This window comes from Chelonoidis abingdonii, chromosome 1 (genome assembly GCF_003597395.2).
Source record: "Chelonoidis abingdonii isolate Lonesome George chromosome 1, CheloAbing_2.0, whole genome shotgun sequence".
NCBI lineage: Eukaryota > Metazoa > Chordata > Testudines > Testudinidae > Chelonoidis > Chelonoidis abingdonii.
This window is the reverse complement of record NC_133769.1, coordinates 129,021,903-129,040,611: the sequence shown is the minus strand read 5'-3', so window position 1 is coordinate 129,040,611 and position 18,709 is coordinate 129,021,903. Positions and strand designations below refer to the sequence as shown.

Below are 18,709 nucleotides of genomic sequence, written 5' to 3'. Positions count from 1 at the left end.
ACTTGCCAGATTGGCGGGCAGCGATCGATCCAACGGGGGTCGATTTATCATATCTAGTCTAGACAAGATAAATCGACCTACGAGCGCTCTCCCATTGACTCCTGTATTCCGCCAGGCCAAGAGGCGCAAGCGGAGTCGACGGGGGAGTGTCAGCAGTCGACTCACTGCGGTGAGTAGATCTAAGTACATCAACTTCAGCTACATTATTCATGTAGCTGAAATTGCGTAACTTAGATCGATCCCCACCCTCTGTGTAGACCAGGCCTTAGTTTCCTTTGGGTTTCTTTTTCTTTTTTCTTAATTTATTTTTTTATTTTAATTTTTATTCACCTGCCTCCCTTGTCTGAGGACCACCTCAGGACAGGGTATGCCCAGTTCACCGGGCTTTAAGAGGTGTTTCAACTTCAAAGAGGCCATCCCAGTGATGGATGGACACCCTCATTGTGTTTGTTGCCTTGGGGAAAACCACATTCCCCAGAAGTGTGGTTTCTGCCGGCAGATGAAACTGTTGTCCCAAAAGGACTGAGAGCTGAGACTTAAACTCCTAATGGAAGCAGCTCTTCAACCATCTTCAGATCTACATCAAGATTCACCCAGGCGGCAAGAGTCTTCATCACAGTCTTCTACATCTAAGGGTAGTGAGCATACAAAGGCAACTATGAGTCACTCATATAAGGCTTCTAAAAAGAGAGCTGTGAATCCCCAGAGCAAGCCCTGAACCAGCTGAAAAAGATCACCAGCTCGTTCCGTATCATCAGAACTGACAGCGCCGAAGCCATCCAAATGTGGATGGAGCACGTTGGGCTGCCTAACAACCCAGTGGGCATAGGCAATGAAACGTTACCGGTTGGCCAAGACAAGGACAGAGACCTTGCTTTGGGGAAGACTCCATCGGTGTGGACAACAGCATTGGTACCATCAACGGTACCCCAAACACCATTGGATCATTTAACCCAGACTACATCACCAACTCCATCAGCATAGTCATCCCAGCACTGACAACCACTACTGGTACCTATGTCAGACAGTGAGCAGGAGAGGTGGACTCCCGTCACTCCCTCCATGCACCTTATAGTGCTCATTACCAATCTGGACCTCCTCAGCCGTACTGTCCATCTGATTCTCAGCCTCGCTGGTATGAACAGTAACGGTTCCCACCATCCTAGTGGCCTTACTGGGATCCATGGCAGGCATATAGACATTGTGCCTCCCAAAGTTCTAGCATGGCCTACTAGGAACCTATTAAGTGCCCTCAAGAGGAGATGGAGGAACAGGACGCTGATATTGAGGAAGAAGTTACACTTTAGACCAGGCCTGCACAACTCATAAAGTGGCTAGGTCCATATTACTCCAAAGAAAATAGCTGAGGGCTGAACCCCCCCCCCCTACCCTTCCCTTCAGTGCCGCCCCATGCTGCCAAAACACCCCCTCCCCCAGCATTTGTGTAAGCAAGCAGACTCACCCTGGCGGCGCCTCCTGCTGGTTTTCTCAGGAATTAGCTGAGCTCATCCAGCCATGGAGACCCTCTGCAGGCCAGTGTCCCGCTGCAGCTGACCCCTCCCAGACCCCGATGCTCTTTGATCTGAGGATGCTGCTTGCTGTGTCCCTCCCAGTCAGTCTCCCATCCACCACTCACCTCCTTTCACCTCCTACCTCCCTGCCAGACACCCCTTGCCCGTCCCTAAACCCTGCTGCCTCACTGCTCGCCTCTTTGCCCACCCGCCGCTTGCCTAGCTGCCTCGCCTCCGACTCGCCCGCTCCCCCTCTCTCCCCTCAAGTATAAAGCCTCATTCAAAGACCCAGGGTTCACTATATTACTACACAAAGTACCCTGGTATCTTTAAGTAGTGGATTTCAGAGTAGTAGCCGTGTTTGTCTGTATCCATAAAAAGAACAGGAGTACTTTGGCATTAGAGACTAACAAATTTATTTCAGCATGAGCTTTCGGAGCTACAGCTCACTTCTTCGGATGCATAGAATGGAACACACGACAGGAGATATTTATATACAGAGAACATGAAAAGGTGGAAGTGTGCATACTAACAGAAGAGTCTAATCAATTGAGATGAGCTATCATCAGCAGGAGAAAAAAAACTTTTGAAGTGATAAGTAAGATGACCATAGAAGGTGTGGGGAACTTAACATAGGAAAATAGAATCAATTAGTGTAATGACCCAACCATTCCCAGTCTCTGTTTAGGCCTGAGTTAATTGTATCTAATTTGCATATTAATTTGAGTTCAGCAGTCTCTCTTTGGAGTCAGTTTTTGAAGTTTTTTTGTTGCAAAATTGTCACCTTCAAGTCTGTCACTGAGTGGTTAGAGAGGTTGAAGTGTTCTCCCACTGGTCTTTGAATGTTATGTTTCCTGATATCAGATTTGTGTCCATTTTATTCTTTTGCGTAGAGACTGTTCGGTTTGGCCAATGAACATGGCAGAGGGGCATTGCTGGCACATGATGGCATATATCACACTGGTAGATGTGCAGATGAACGAGCCCCTGATGGCGTGGCTGGTGTGATTAGGTCCTATGATGGTGTCATTTGAATAGATATGTGGACAGAGCTGGCATCGGGCTTTGTTGCAAGGATAGGTTCCTGGGTTAGTGTTTATGTTGTATGGTGTGCGGTTGCTGGTAAGTCTTTGCTTCAGGTTGGGAGGCTGTCTATAAGCGCGGACTGGCCTGTTTCCCAAGAACTGTGACATCTCAACAGCCTCACAGAACAGGGGAAATGGTCACCCCGTGAGGTGTCTTCACATCAACCTCCTTGAACTAAGAGTGGTCAGGAATGTGTGCACTCACTTCCTTCTGCTGATCGGAGGCACACACACAAAGGTCATGATAAACAACATAGCGTCCATGTGCTACGTAAATCATCAAGGGAGCACCAGATCACCCTCCCTTTGCGTGGAAGCACTAAAGCTGTGGAACTGGGGCATTTCCCACAGCGTTACAGTATTAGCAGCCTACCTATCGGGAGTGCACAACATAACAGCAGTCACAATTTCCCACATGACTACAAGTGGGAGATGGGCTCAGTGATACTCCACGACATATTCCTTGTCCCCTACGATGATGGGGGACACTGATGATAGACTTGTTCGCCATGTATCTGAACAAGAAACGCCCACGATGCTGCTTGAGAGCAGACCTCAGACAGCACTACTTAGGGGATGCTTTCATTCTCTCATGGGACAAGGGCCTTTACACCTTTTCCCCCATTTCCTCTCTTACTGAAATTGGTATTGAAAATAAAAAGAGAGAGAGCAAATGTCATACTGATTACTCCTACTTGGCCAAGACAGAGGTGGTACCATTACCAGTCACAATTGGCTACGTGTCCACCAATCCCTCTTCGTTCTGCGAGAGGAGTTACAAAGCGAGTTGAAGGTGCACTCTCTGTCATCAACCCATAGATACTGCAGTTCAAGGCCTGGCTCTTTTGTGGTTCCAGCATGTAGAGAGATCCTGCTCTGTGGAGGTACAGGAAGTGTTACTACACAGCAAGAAACAGACTATCTGTCGTACTAACTTACAAAAGTAGATCAGGTTTGGTACCATTCCAGACATATATTACCCCGCATCTGCTACTCTACCACTAGTCTTAGACTATCTATTAACTCGCTTAGGGTACTTTTTAGCGGCAAGAGTGAGTTTTCACCAACAAATAGAAGGGTACTCAGTTCTCTTCCACCCAACTACAAAGAGGTTCCTTAAAGGCATAGCAAACCTCTTTCCCCAACCCGGACATACTACTTCACCATGGGACCTGAATTTAATATTAAAAAGACTGACCAGACCATACTTCAAACCCATGGCCACTTGTTCACTCACGCAACTTTAAGTGAAGATGGCATTTCTGGTCGCCATCACCTCAGTGAGAAGGATTGGGGAGATAGTGGCTCTTATGACACCTCCTCCCTCCCATTTACCATGTTCTTTCCTGACAAGGTTGCACTCAAGACCGCACTCAAAAGTTCATCTGCAAGGTGGCTCAGCCTTTCACATGAATCAACTCATTCACCTCCTGACCTTTTATCTTAAACCTCAGCAGGATAACAGGGAAGTCATTCTATACACACTAGATGTAAGGAGAGCCCTGACCTCCTTCTTGGACAGGACAAAGGCTTTTAGGAAACCTCCTAGGCTTTTCCTCTCCACTGCAGATAGGTCTGAAGGTGCAGTGGCATCAGCCCAGAGACTCTCTAAATGTGTTGCAAGTGTTGTGTTGTGAGGCTCGCAATTTAGTACCTCCACATGCAATCTGTTATCCATACCCACTCCACAAGATGGGTTTCCTCCTTGGTCACCTTCTTCAAGGATGTCCCCATCCCGGAAATTTTCAAGCAGCTACTTGGACATCTGCGCATACCTTTATAGAACACTATGTCATCATGATGCCGATGCTAGATTTGACTCAGCAGTATTATTGTCCATAGTAGACTCAACTCCGAAGTGCCAGCCTTCTATGGGGGATACTGCTCTGGGGTCACCTAGAGTGGAGCACCCATTGGGATGCTGCTTGAAGAAGTTACTCACCTTGTGCAGTAAAGAGAGTTCTTCAAGATGTGTCCTGCTGTGGGTGCTCCATGACCCACTCTCATCCCCTCTACTTCTGACTTCTTATCATGGAATCTGCAATAGAGAAGGAACTGAGGAGAGTTCACTTGCACAATGCTGGTTAGCCTTGTGGCAGAGCACAAGAGAGAAACAACACATGTGCAGACTGAACAGATCCTGCTACTAAAGTTCTCTGATCAGTAGGAATAGGATGCAATCACATCTACAGTGGAGCACCCATAGGGGGACACATTTTGAAGAACAATTGTTACTGCACAAGGTAAGTGACTTGTTCATCTCCCAGCAATGACGGGTGCTGTTTGAAGTCTCCATAAACTTCCTTTAAACGCTTCAGAGTTTCTGGCTTATAAGGTTCATGTGCCACTACAGTACTGCATAATCAGAAGGATGGATGGCCTGACCTGGGATACAGGTCTTTATGCTCTTTCTGACCCTGCCAATGAGTTTTTCTCTGTGAGAGTGAGCAAATCACTTATTCTCTCTGTTCTTCAGTTCCCTAGCCATCAAATCTCCTCTCCCACACAAAAAAAATTCTCAATTTTTTTTACCATAACAAATGTATGCAGCATAAAATGATGGATGTTGTCTTCTAGAATGCTGTACAGAAGTTGAATCATTCCACATCTTTTACAGCCCATTAATTGGCCTTAAGAAGTATTTCAGTTCAACTCCAACCCTCTCCCAATGTCCTCCTCTCCTCTCTTCTCCTTCTTCCTTCCCATTTGCACATGTTTTACACTTAACACCATGACATGATGAATCTACCGTGTAGCTCACCTGGCAGAGTGGGTGGGTCTTTGACTGTTTTTGCAGTTTTGTTCCTACGGAGGCTGCTGCTGGCTGAACAGATGGGATTTTGCTTGTGTTATGTCTGTGCTCGCTTTCTACTTGTCCTTTTTTGTTTGCTTGTTTGGTTTTGGTTTTTAAAACGCTTCCTTTGAAGGAGCGCCATCTTTCCTATCTGGCTGTAATAATTGAAACCAGCTCCAAATTCAGCACCAATGATCTTTCTCACTCTTCTAATATAGTAGGTTTATCTTTCCATCTCTCTCTAAAGTCTCCTCCAACCCACCTGGAGGAATGATCCTTTTTCCTCCTGAGTCTGTCTAGATATGTAAGGTGGCATATGATGTGTGGGCCTACAGGAATGACCAGTGTTATCCAACAAACTCCTTTGTTTCATGGTGAGGGAAAGAGTAGCCAACTCAACTAGAGGATCTAGTTCAGGAAAGATAGGGATCAGGAGGGAGTGGAGCTCCCAGGAACAAAGATAATTAAACAGAATACAATTTGACCACAAAGTAGGTATCTTGATTTTATATGTTTTTAATATAAAAATAAACATTTTTGAAAAAGGATTAAATATCAATACTCTGTGTGTGTGTTTACCTGTGATCTTTTAACATTTCAAAAGATAAATAAAAACTAATATTTTCCTTTTCATTGTAGGTTTGCAACACAACTACAGACCGGAAACACGCAGACACATCTTTGGAGAAGTACGTCACTGAACCAGTAATGAACATTGTGAGTGGCTTCTTCAGTTCTCCATTTTCAGATAATAGCACCAGCCTGCAGGTAAGAACAAGGGAGACTGCAACAAATATGTAATTCAGATCATTAATAAGTCTTCTTCCACTCGCTGGAGTGGAGTGCTGCAAGTTTCTTTCCTTCTTTATTTCCTCTCCCACTCTTCATGATTCGCACTAACAGTGTAACGCCTCCTGTAAATATGCCCTTGACAAATTGTACTCCTGATGACCCTGATCCAGCAAAGGACTCTTTCTCCAGAGAGCTTCACATCTGGCTTTTGTGATTTCATTGGGCCTTTGCATGACTATCTCTTTGCAAGATCGGGGAACTTTTGTTTGTGCTCCTAATAGAGGAAATCTTTGTGGCCCAAGTTAGAAAGTTTCCCACATGTTTGGGACCCAAGAAATCTCCCCATTTTTTTTCTGCAGTATGCTATTTTGTTTAATATCAATGGGAATTTTGATTGATTAAGGATTGCATGGTTTGACACTCTATAAGAATGCTATACTGGTTTATTTTGCATCCTGTACTGAAGAGTGATGATGATTTAATTGAGTTCTAATTTGAGTATAGAGGCTAAAAGTCATGCATGTAACTTATGTGGCGCATAACTTAGGGTAATTGTAAGGATGATTTTAAGTCTAAAATTAGCTGTTCACCTTTTTGTTTTCAGACACATCAGCCAGTTTTTATCCAACTGCTTCAGTCTGCTTTTAGAATTTACAACTGTACCTGGCTGAACCCTGCACAGAAAGCCTCAGTGGAGTCATGTATCAAAACTTTGGCCGAAGTGGGTATGTGCCAAATTTTTATTTAATTATTCTTTACTGTGTTTTAAATAAGCCTGAGTTGGGATCCATCCATTATTTTTTGGGTTGTAGCATCCTGGAAATCAAGGCACTGATACTAGAAAATTGTGTTTTATAATTTCATAAGAAGAGCCATACTGGGTCAGACCACAGATCCATCTACCCAGTATCCTGTCTTCTGACAGTGACCAATGCCAGGTGCTCCAGAGGGAATGAACAGAACAAGTAATCATCAAGTGATCCATCCCCTGTTGCCCATTCCCAGCTTCTGGCAAACAGAGGCTGGGGACACCATCCCTGCCCATCCTGGCTAATAGCCATTGATGCACCTATCCTCCATGAATTTCACAATGTAAGTCTCAGAAGCTCTGACTTTCAAGTCTCATTTCTTCCCTCACTTATACCTCATTTGAATCTGTCCCATTCAATGGGATGGTTCAGGTGAATGGTGGTGTTCAGTGATGTAAGTGAAAGTAGAATCGGACTCCAAGCAGGTGGTATTCATCTACGCTCTGGGCTAGCGCAACCCATTAGGCAACCTAGGTGGTCACCTAGGGCGCTAACATATGGGGGCCGGCGACTGCAGCGGCCAGGTCTTTGGCCACCCTGGTCGTTGGTGGTAGGACCTTCCACCGCCTATGTTGGGGGCCGCATTTCAGGGGCACTAATACAATACGACAATACGCTAATACAATATGACATAATCTTCTCATATAGAAATGATCTTAATCTATGTCAGATCATAGGCATTCATAATCTTTAAGGCCCTACCAAATTCATGGCCATGAAAAATGCATCATGGATCGTCTCCCCACCTGGCAAAATCTGGTCTTTTGTGTGCTTTTATCCTCTACCATACAGATTTCATGGGGGAGACCAGCATTTCTCAAATTCGGGGGTCCTGACCCAAAAGGGAGTTGCAGAAGGCTCACAAGGTTATTTTAGGGGGGTAGCAGTATTGCCATCCCTTACTTCTGCGCTGCCTTCAGAGCTGGGTGGCCAGGGAGCGGCGGCTGTTAGCCGGGCATCCAGCTCTGAAGGCAGCGCCCCACCAGCAGCATAGAAGTAAGGGTGGCAATACTGTACCATGCCACCTTTACTTCTGCACTGCTGCTGACAGCGACTCTGCCTTCAGAGCTTGGCTCCCAGCCAGCAGCTGCCCATCTCCACCTGCCTAGCTCTGAAGGCAGCGCCACCACCAGGAGCAATGCAGAAGTAAGGATAGCAGTACTGCAAACCTCAGTCCCTATAATAACCTTGAGACCTTCCCACAACTCCTTTTTGGGTCAGGACCCCTACAATTACAACACTGTGAAATTTCAGATTTAAGTAGCTTAAATTGTGAAATTTATGATTTTTTAAAACCTAATGACAGTGAAATTGACCAAAATGGACATGAATTTGGTAGGGCCCTATTAATCATTGTAGACTCCATTCTGTGGTAAGGCGCAGCTCATAGTAGTAGATGATGTATAGCTGTATCATCCTTGGAAACATCCCAGGGAAGGAATTGTGGACCAATCAACCAACATTCCCTGCTTTGTTCCCCTTTGCTCCTGGGAGATGTTAAGTTATTCCTCGCTTGACTCTCATGCTAGCTCAGTTGTTCTAGCCAGTGAGTTGAAACCAAACCCTGAATTTCCCTGATTGCTCTTTACTCTCCTGCTCAGGGAAAGGAATAAGCAGGTGCCCTTACTTATCCTTTCACAACCCTGGTCCAGGTAGCCTGCCTAAAGATGTTCAGTTGATTCTTACTGCTCTGCCTGTACACATACTCCAAATCAGAATTTGGTCCTTAAGTCAACCACATAATTTAGTAGTACTGAGGGTAGAATTCATTAAGGGCTAGAGTATTCAACCCTTACTCGCTTTGAAACCAATGGGACTACTTGTGTGAGTAAATGCTCACCTGCAAAAGTATCCCCAGTCTAGCCCCAAACAAGTAAATGCTCTAGAAAAAAAAACTATTAAATAATTAATCCGTAACAATTAAAAATTTTAAAAGGATTTAAGATATCATGTCTATGTCAAAGGAGAAGACTTTAAATTTTCTTCTGTAGGAGTTTAATCCTAAAGAAGAACTTTCACAGATATTTAGCTAATATTGGCAAAGGTTCAGTTTTAGGATTCAATTTCCACAAAAACATTATTTTAAAATCTTTTACTTTGTCATGGAAAAGATGATTTGATGGAGATATTTTCTAAAAATGAGCCATTTTGATTGACATTTTCCAAACTCTCTCTCTTTTGAAATCTGTTCAGCCAAAGCAAGCCCAATCAGTGCTGTTATTCTAACCCCATTTTGTGGCACTACACACTTTGAGTAGTTTTGAAAGCAGCTAGACAACTTGTGGACAACATGAATAAGAAGGGAAGGGAGGGACAGAATCATGATGTTAGAAGCTTGATAGATATAGTTGCTTTAATTTTTTTTTAAGTTATAGTAAATAACCCCACCACTCTGAGATGGTCTCTTGGACATTTGCTGCATCTGTAACATTGCAACAACTGACTCTAAATTTAGATTTCAGATTTATTTTACAGTACTTTCATTTAATGCTTTTGCCAAAGCATCTCATTAACATTTTGTGTGAATTAGTCTAGCAATTTAGCAGCGTACAATTTTTATTTGTTGTGCAAACTGGTTTAATTATGGATCCATCTGTCAGGAGAACTTAAAAAGTTGAAGATTTTCTTTGTTCCTTATACCGCTGATTTTTACAGCTTCAGGTAAAGGACCCAGTCTTACAAACCCTTAACTCATATGACTAATGCTCACTCCTGGCAATAGCCATTCTCTGCTCCCCTTCTGCACTCCTGGTATAGGCCATCAGAAAATTACTGCCTTTGGGAACTAGGAGCAAACAGGGAAGGAACTAGGGGGCTGAAAGATTTTTGTGTCATGATGTCCCCTCGTGGATTAGTGTGTTACCAGTTGTTCAGATCTGTACCTAAAGTCAAAATCCAGCCCACTTAAGTCAGTGTGCCACTTCATATCTACATGGATACATAAAAGATTTAGTGTTCTCTTGTCTGTGGCTCTCTTTTTTGTTTTTTCCGGGAAGGCTTATGTTCTGCAAGTAGCAGATGTGAAGTTGACCTTGAGTTTTCTTCATATTGGTGGATTTTTTCCATATCTTGTGGAGTTCCTACATTCCTCTATTGTACTGTAATCTATTGTATTCTGTTTTCTCATATATCTTGTATTGCATGAAGATATTTAAAATAACCCGTTAGATTGTGCTGTTCTAAACTGTAAATCCAATAAAACAGAGGGCCAGATTTGAGCTAACCCTTGCATTGGTACATGAGGGAGAGGAGAATGGCTCAAAGAACCTCCCTCATACTTTGGCTTCTCACACATGTGCTGACTGCATCTAAAGCCCTTGCAAACCTTCAAGGGCAATGGATGCTCAAGGCTAGCTGCACCCAAAGGGGTGGGGAAGAGATGAAGTCATGGCTCCTACTACTACTGTGGAGTGGTGCTGGGCTGCCACCGGGGAGCCTCACACTGCATCCTTCTTAGGGGCTTCCTTAAGCATAATCCCTCCTGCAGCTCCTACTAGGGCAGGGAATCTCCATACTACCTTCTGCTTAGGGCAGGGGTCAGCAAACTGCAGCTCCAGAGCTTCATGTGACTGTTTGGTTGCCCCCCTTGCAGGCAACCGTCTTTTAGGGGGTGCAAGGTACAAGCTCTGGCTGGGAGGCGCTTACCACAGGTGGCTCCTGGCCGGCAGCACTGCAGGGCTCTGGCCCCATGCCACTCTTGGAAGTGGCTGGCTGCTGGCAGGTCTCTGTGTGCCCCGTGGCGGGGGGAAAGGGAGCAGCAGGTTTCCGTGTGCTGCCCATGCCTGCAACCACCACCCCCGCACCTCCCATAGGCCAGGAACTGGCCAATGGGAGCTGTGATGATGGTGCTGGGGGCAGCATGCGGAGCCGCCCAGCCCCTCGCCAGGGGCACGCAGAGACATGCCCAGCAGCCAGCTGCTTCTGGGAGCAGCATGGGGCCAGGTCAGGCAGGCAGCCTGCCTGAGCACTGCTGTACCACTGGGCTGGAGCCGCCCGTGGTAAGTGCCTTCCAGCCAGAGCCAGCACCTAGCATTCCCTCACGCATCCCAACCACCTACCCCATGTCAGAACCCCCTCCTGCACCCAAACTCCTTTCCAGACCCCCCACCTCCTCCTGCATCCAAATCCTGTGCCCTAGGCTGGAGTCCCCTCCTGTTTATAGTCATATTCAAATGGCAAAAGTCGCATTAAAAGTATTGGTGAGTAGTAATAACTTTAATATGTTCAATCATTATTCGTTGATAAATTCTAACTCTACAAGTAGCTTTGCATGTGGCTTTGAGGTGGCTCTCAAAATAGTTTTGATCAAAGACAAAACAAAAAAAGGGTCGTCTTCTTTGAAAGCTTACCAACCCCTGACTGAGGGCCATGTGTCAGGGGCACAGTCTGGCGATGATGTGCCAATTTCCCAATCTGCAGGGACGTAGTATTTGGGGATTTAAAATATGCATGAAAGCATTTGTTGTTGTTGTTTGTTGTTATCTTGCTGTATTTGCACACCTAAAAGATAGTGATGGATGAGGAGGAGTTCTGATGAGGAGTAAACAAGTGAAAGCAAAGGTGGAGAAAAATCAGAGCTTTCCGCTGATAGCTCTGTATATGCATTTAGCTAAGATTTAAACCTGGTGTTGTGTGCAGAGTTTGAGTCTGATTCTAAGCTAACTGAAAGCTGTAGATTTGCATGAGGGTAGCTGAAGACAGAACTTGGCCTGTTGGAGAAGGACTAGCTGTGTAAGTAAGGGAAACTAAGTGAGCCAAATTCTGCCTTTATATAATTGCTATACGATCCTGTTGAAGACAGTGCAGCAAATCCTACATACTTTACTCACATGTATAGTCCCATTGACGTCAAGTATCCATGTAAGTTAAGGATTTGGCCCACTGGGGTTGCACAGGGTCACTCCAGTATTTAGCTAAGCATAGCCAGATTTTTCAACTGCTCTGCACCCACAATTGAAGCCAAATATTCAGAAAAATTCAGCATTTACTTAGGCACCTTCATAATATTTGGTTCTCAGAAGTGTCCATTGTGGTGCTTATTTTGTTGCCTAGATAGGAGCTTGAACTCTTTCGGAAAATCCTGCCCCCACATGCAGTTGTTGAGCATGTTTGAAAATCTGATCCCTGGTGATAATGTATATTGTACTCCTTTTCCTGTGTGCTGCTCCATCAAGCACAAAATTTTGCTGCATGTCCACATGAAGAGATAAGATTTCTTTGTTAATACAAATAGCCGTACCAGGCTTGACTGTAGGCTAGATATGTGAGCACTCTCTTATCTTTTTTTTTAATTGAGTGTTTGATCATTTCAGTGTCAGGACCTTCATGTTTCACAGGATGGTTTTTCCGAAAAGATTTTGTCTGTTTCAGACCAAAGGTGTATTGGGTGGATTTATAGCAGGGACCAGAAGTTTTTGCTGGAAAGTAAATGTAGTGTAGCATTGAATGAACAAACATAATTTTTATTTATTTACTTTTGTGGTAGACCTGGTTTCAGAAATGAATCATAGCAGGTACAAAGATCATGCGCAGAGTTCCCAGGATATCAAAGATCCCATGTGATGATACACTTTTAAAAGCCCTGTTTCAGAGCAAGTTTTAAGAAATATACATTCTGCTCAGTGCTGGTAGGTGGATGTAAGTAATGCCTTAAGAGTTTAAGGTCATTACATCTGTCATCTTATGAGCACTGCAGGACTGTATCTGATCTTCCAGGGTAACGAAAGGCAAGGTGCAAAAGCTAATTTCTTATTGCCCTGAGACTTCAACTGCTCTTGACTACCAGGGAAAAACTTCATAAGAGTTTCAGGCTTCACTTACTACTTTTTGTCTCCAGCCAGATTTACCTGCCTTCAGTTCAGAAAGGAGCTGTAAGGACTTATCTCCTTTTGCAGACCTTTCTCAGGCTCTACCCTTCTCACCACTGATACTTTGTGTGCGCTCCTTAATGCTACCTGTCTTTAGCCATTTGTCCATATTTCACTGCTACGTACAGTTATAATGCAACATATGCAACCAAAACCCACCTAAGCTTTGAGGTCAGTTAAACTGGAAAGTTGCTGGGCAACTGAACCTGCTCTGCACAGTGATTGGAGGTGAGGGCTCTGTGTATCTGTGTTCTCACTGGCACATTTTGAAGTAAATTAACTACTGTATTTGTTATATAAACTACTTCGTCCGAGTAGACTATTATGGGTGTGCATACCACAGTTTGGGAACACCTGCCCTAAAAAATCTGCAGGGCTTGAGGCCAATCCTGACTTTGCACAAACACAGAAAAAAACAAACAAAAAATCTTGTGAAATATCTGGTTTTCCATGGGGTAACATTGCAAGATGTCACCCATCCTCACCCCAATGGGACTGGGCAGTAGGCAACCACTTCCTGGTTACTGTTTTCTCATGTTCCACAATCCAGACATGTGCCGATTTACTCAGGTAAAGAAAAGCATGTCTGGGTAATAGAGTCCAATCCTGCTCCCATTGAACTTAGTGCCAAAACCCACATTGATTCACTGGTGTGGGATCAGACTCTTAATTTCCAAGCTAAACAATGTTCCAGGGTCCCTTTCAAATAGCCGGCATTGTTGCAGTTAAGTAATGACTGTTAGTGCATCATACTCCAACACGTGTTTTTTCTGCCGCTACAAGATCAAAGAATTGCAATATATTGAATTACATTCTGGCTAAACCTGAATATATTATCCCCATTTTCTATGAAGTATCTATTAGTTCTGTATTTCTCCACCCGCAAGGAATCAAACATATTGGCTCTAAAGGCTTTTTATACAGCAATTTTACATAGCACACAGGATGTCTGCTAATCTATTTATAAAGGTCCTTGTTATGGCTTTTTATTGTACAGGTTTCACTTATGCCATATTCCTTGTATGCATTTTGTCTGCATCTCAGATAGAGAATGCTGTGTAAGGACCTTTCTGTAGCAGGAGCATGACTTTACCATTACCATCATGACTAAAATAAATGAGATTACCCACACAAGTAAGCAGTGGCAGGATCAGTCCCTACATTTTATTACTTCACAATAGCGGAGGTCAAACAAATCTTTTGGTCTGTTTCTTTAGGACTTCCAAGCCAAGCTATGTCAGTCATTACCAACCCAGATTCTAGGACAGGGGTCGGCAGCCTTTCAGAAGTGGTGTGCCGAGTCTTCATTTAGTCACTCTAATGTAAGGTTTCGCATGCCAGTAATACATTTTAACGTTTTTAGAAGGTCTCTCTCTATAAGTTTATAAACTATTGCTGCGTGTAAAGTAAACACATTTTTTAAAATGTTTAAGAAGTTTCATTTAAAATTAAATTAAAATGCAGATCTTGTGAGCTTAGTGCGGCGGTTCTTAACCTGGGGTTCACGCACCCCCTGGGGCAGGGCCAGTGCAAGGATATTTTGTGCCCTAGGTGAAACTTCCACCTTGCACACCTGCTCTCCCCCTCCCCCCACCCCTGCACATCGGTTAATTGAGGGGCAAATCCCAAGGAGCCTTTATAGACCCCAGGGGCCAGCCATGGCCAGGGGCTGCTTCCCAGATCAGGTTTCCCTCTCCCCACCCCAGTGGCCCCTACCCCGAGTCCACTCACTGGCTTTGTCGGGCTTGGGCCACTGCAGCAGCTCGGCAGGGAGGAGCTGCCTTCCGGAGTCGCCAGAGCGTCTCGCTTGCAGCAGCAGCAAGCCCCAGCCATGGAGGAGCCAGCATGGTGCAGGGAGACAGCTGCCCTGCAAAGGTGGCGGTGCTGCTAGCGGGAAGCAGCCGTGACCCTCCCGCCCCTCCAGCACAGGCTGCAGCCCGGCGCCCACCTAGGGTTACCATATTTCAACAATCAAAAAGAGGGGAGAGCTGTGCCCTAGCCCTGCGCCCATCCACTCCCTCCCACTTCCCACCCCAACTGCCCCCGTCAGAATCCCCCCCTTGTCCCCTGGCTGCCGCCTCCTGGGACCCCTGCCCCTACCTGTCCCCTGACTGCTCCAACTCTTATCCACCCCCCCTCACCCCCAGACAGACCTCTGGGCACTCCCACGCCCCATCCAACCGCTCCCTGCCCTCTGAAAGGACCCCCAGAACTCCCAGCCCATCGAACCCTCCCCCTGCTCCCTGATTGCGCCCCGGGACTCCCCTTACCATGCCTATGCTGGTCAGATGCTGGCTCCATGTGGAGGCAAAACTCCACGTGGAGTGCTGGCAGCGGGAGGGTGGGGGTGCGGGAGGGGCAACGGCTCACACTTCCGGGAGCCGCAGAACCTGAGTGCAGTGAGGGGAAAGCTGGGGTGGGTGGGGGGCTCCTGCAGTGGATGCATGTGGGCGGCGGTCCTCGTGCACCCCCCCGGCTTCCCCTGCACCGCGCTTGGGCTCTGCAGCTCCTGGGAATGTGAGCCGCTGCTGCCGCCCCTCCCGCAGCAGGCTCAGGGCCCCGAGCCCCAGCAACTCACACTCCCGGGAGCCGTAGAACCTAAGTGCGGTGAGGGGGGAGCCAGCGGGCGTGCCTGCCGCTGGTCTGGGGTCCCGGCTGCCGGCCCTGCTCAGCCTCCTGCCAGCTGAGTGAACGGAACCCCAGGCTGGCAGACGCTGAGCGGGGCTGGCAGCTGGGACCCCAGACGGGCAGCCTTGTGCCAGACAAAATGGCTCGCGTGCCACCTTTGGCACGCGTGCCGTAGGTTGCCGACCCTGTTCTAGGACAGTAGGTGGTAAGAAGCTGTATGAGAGAAACAAAAAGAATTCCAATTCCCGTCCTATTGGAGCAGTGGATGCTAATTATAAGAATTCTATTTCATCTTGCTGCTATACACTATAATGGTATATAGAATCTAGGGAAAACCTGTAATATTTGCATACGTGTGCTGTAAGGTGTTTTCCTTCTACCATAAAAAGTTACAAATAGGGAACATTAAACTTGGAATCTAGGCTCAGTATTGTCATCTCTTTTTTGAAATGATTATTTGTGTGTTAATACCCATACAGATGGACTGTCCTAAAATAATTCCTTCACTTCAGTAGACTTCGTTTTACTTCCCACTCTAGTTTTTCACAAAATGGAGAAGGAAGAAAACTCATCTTCCATTTTCATTTTTTTTTTAGTTCAAACTAAATGATTATTATGTTATGTTTCTGACAGCAGGGAGAATACATTTCAGACAAAGCACATATTTTATTCTATTTTAACTGTTTGTGTTTCCCTAATTGCAAGAAAAATTCAATGATGATCTTTCTGTGGAATGATAAATATTTTAACTTAAGTTTTCAGCTGGAAGAAAAATATATGTGCTGCCAATGAAAGGTATCAGATTGGCAGCCTTGTGCCTTGTCTTCACAAAGCTTTTATTTCCTATAAGACTTCCTACCACTGCTACCATCAATGTCTTTCCAACCAGATTTATTTATTAAGCACTCAGTAAATGATTAAGGAGCTGGCGGGACTGATTTATGAAGCGAGATTAATTGAACTAAATATGTATTGCTCAGTTAAGTGACAACAGGGCTGGGTAGGTGAACACAGTGTCTGTTTACACGCCGTAGGTACTGGTAATGAGGGAGTGGGCTTGTTTAGAGTGGTACAAGGGGGCATAATTACTGTAAAAGATAATGGGATAAAAACCTCCTCACAGTGAGAGTTTTTAGTCTGAGGAATAATCTTCCTAGGGAAGTCAATGGTGAGTGCGCGGTCCATGGAAATTCTGAAAATTAAATTGGACGTAGACGTAGACAAGATGGTGTAGTGGAAGAACAATCCTTCACCAGCCAGGGAATGGAATAGATGTCCTACTGTAATAGGCCTGGTCTAATTCCAATTTCTGTGGTTCTGTGAAAGAACCTACATCTACATATTATTTTTCAAATATAGACACTCGGCTTCCAGGCCAGGTTTAGCCCTGTTGCTAGTGAGTATAGAGTGTTCTTTTGACTTCAAAAACAACAAGGACTCCAGTGGCACCTTAAAGACTAGTAGATTTATTTGGGCAAAAGCTTTCATGGATAAAAAAACCTCACTTTGCCCACCTGCATGTGGGAGCTGAATTTAGCTATTGCTTATAGTGAATGTAATGCTCACGCTTTATTTTGGGTCCCATTCTGCCTATATAACCAAGCAATTTACACATTGAAGAGAGCAGAGAAACTAATGCATTGAGTTCACAAGAAACCATTCCAGAATTTTTACATATTGGCCTAGCTAAATGCATTGTCAGCATCACTTTTTTCAGCTGGCACCATTTACTCATTGGTCTTGGTGCTGGACTGTGTTTGTTGCTAGTGGGAATGTGTGCGCACTGGTGGAGGGGTTCTCAACCTTCTTCTTTCTGAGGCCCCACCCCGCTATAAAAACTCCACAGTCCACCAGTGCCACAGTAATTGGTTTTATGCATATAAAAGCCAGGCTGGAGTTAGGGCAGGGCAGTTGCCTGGGGTCCCATGCCACAGGGTCCCCCCCATGAAGCTACACTGGTCAGGCTTTGGCTTCAGCCCTGGGTGGCAGGGCTCAGGGCCCCAGACTTAAGCCCCATGTGGTGGGGCTTTGGCTTTCTGCCCTGGGTCCCAGCTAGTCTAACACTGGCCATGCTTGGAGGTCCACCTGAAACCTGCTTGCAGCTCCCCAGGGGACCCTGAGACCCTTGTAAAGAACCACTCTGCTAGTATATGTGTGTGCATCAGCCTGGGATCTAGTCACATCTCTTTTTCCCAGCAAACCATGCTTCCTCAGACAGTGAGGCACACCCCGAATTATTAGAGGTGAAATTCAGCCTGGTGCAGAAGTGGGGCTGAGATGGTATATAGGGCTGTACTATCTGCATATGAGTGAATTACACTCTAGATGAGCATATGTTCTGGTCCCCTGTGGTGGGATTGTAGCTGGGTACACAAGTGACATACCAAGCTGCTTGTGCAGTCACACAATCAATTGCATCCCTTCCCCCGTCCTGCAAATCAGTTGCCTCAAGTGCAGGATTTAATCAGTTTCTGGCCTCATCTTCTTTTGATTTTGACCCTGGTTTGCAAGTTGTTTGTCTGTTTTCCAGAAGTATTCCAAAGTGGAGCAAAAACAAACATGCTTTTAAATATTTTATTTTCATACTTTAAGGGAGATTGACACGTTTTGAAGAGGAAAGCTGCCTACAACACCTAAATTTAAAAATAAATATTTATGTTCACATTTGTTCGTCAGCTTTCCAAAATGTAAAAATATGTTTCATGTTGTTTTAAATAATGAAATGTGAAACAAATGAAAGATAAACTTTCTACAAGCTGCAAGGAAATAAGAAGACAAAGCCTTTGTTTATAGCTTAGATTTCAGCAGTGCCCTTTGACAATCAATGCAACTCTTAATTACAAATGGAATTATACATATAAGAACTGTTCAAAACAAAGGAGCGTTTTTTTTCTGGTTTTCTTTGTGATAGTTTTAATTAGCTGCGACTCTTTGAACAATCATAGCCTTTGACTGCTATTCAGACACTGATGGAAGTTGTTAACTTCAAATAATATCTGTGGGGATGTAGAAGTACAAGGGTTCCCGCACCACATGCTCCGCTGTTAATATATTCTAAGGTATATTGGAATTCTGCATACTTAATACTTAAGTGCAAATTAGCATTATCCCATAACTTTCCAGTGATTGACATGATAGGGAAAAATAATCCAGGTAGAATAACATGCAGAAACAATAACTACAAATAATGGCCAGTCATACATTGTGCTTTTCTCTTAATAAC

The 18,709-nt window shown here is 45.0% G+C and overlaps 1 protein-coding gene across 1 annotated transcript in view; it reads left to right on the top strand.

The window, feature by feature from the left end:
• ITPR2 (inositol 1,4,5-trisphosphate receptor type 2) overlaps nucleotides 1-18,709 on the top strand; it is a 357,167-nt gene that overhangs the window by 183,944 nt on the left and 154,514 nt on the right. The window contains exons 33-34 of the mRNA XM_032767262.2: nucleotides 6,030-6,158; nucleotides 6,787-6,907. Of these exons, the coding sequence (XP_032623153.1) occupies nucleotides 6,030-6,158; nucleotides 6,787-6,907 (250 nt within the window). The remainder of the gene's footprint in view (nucleotides 1-6,029; nucleotides 6,159-6,786; nucleotides 6,908-18,709) is intronic.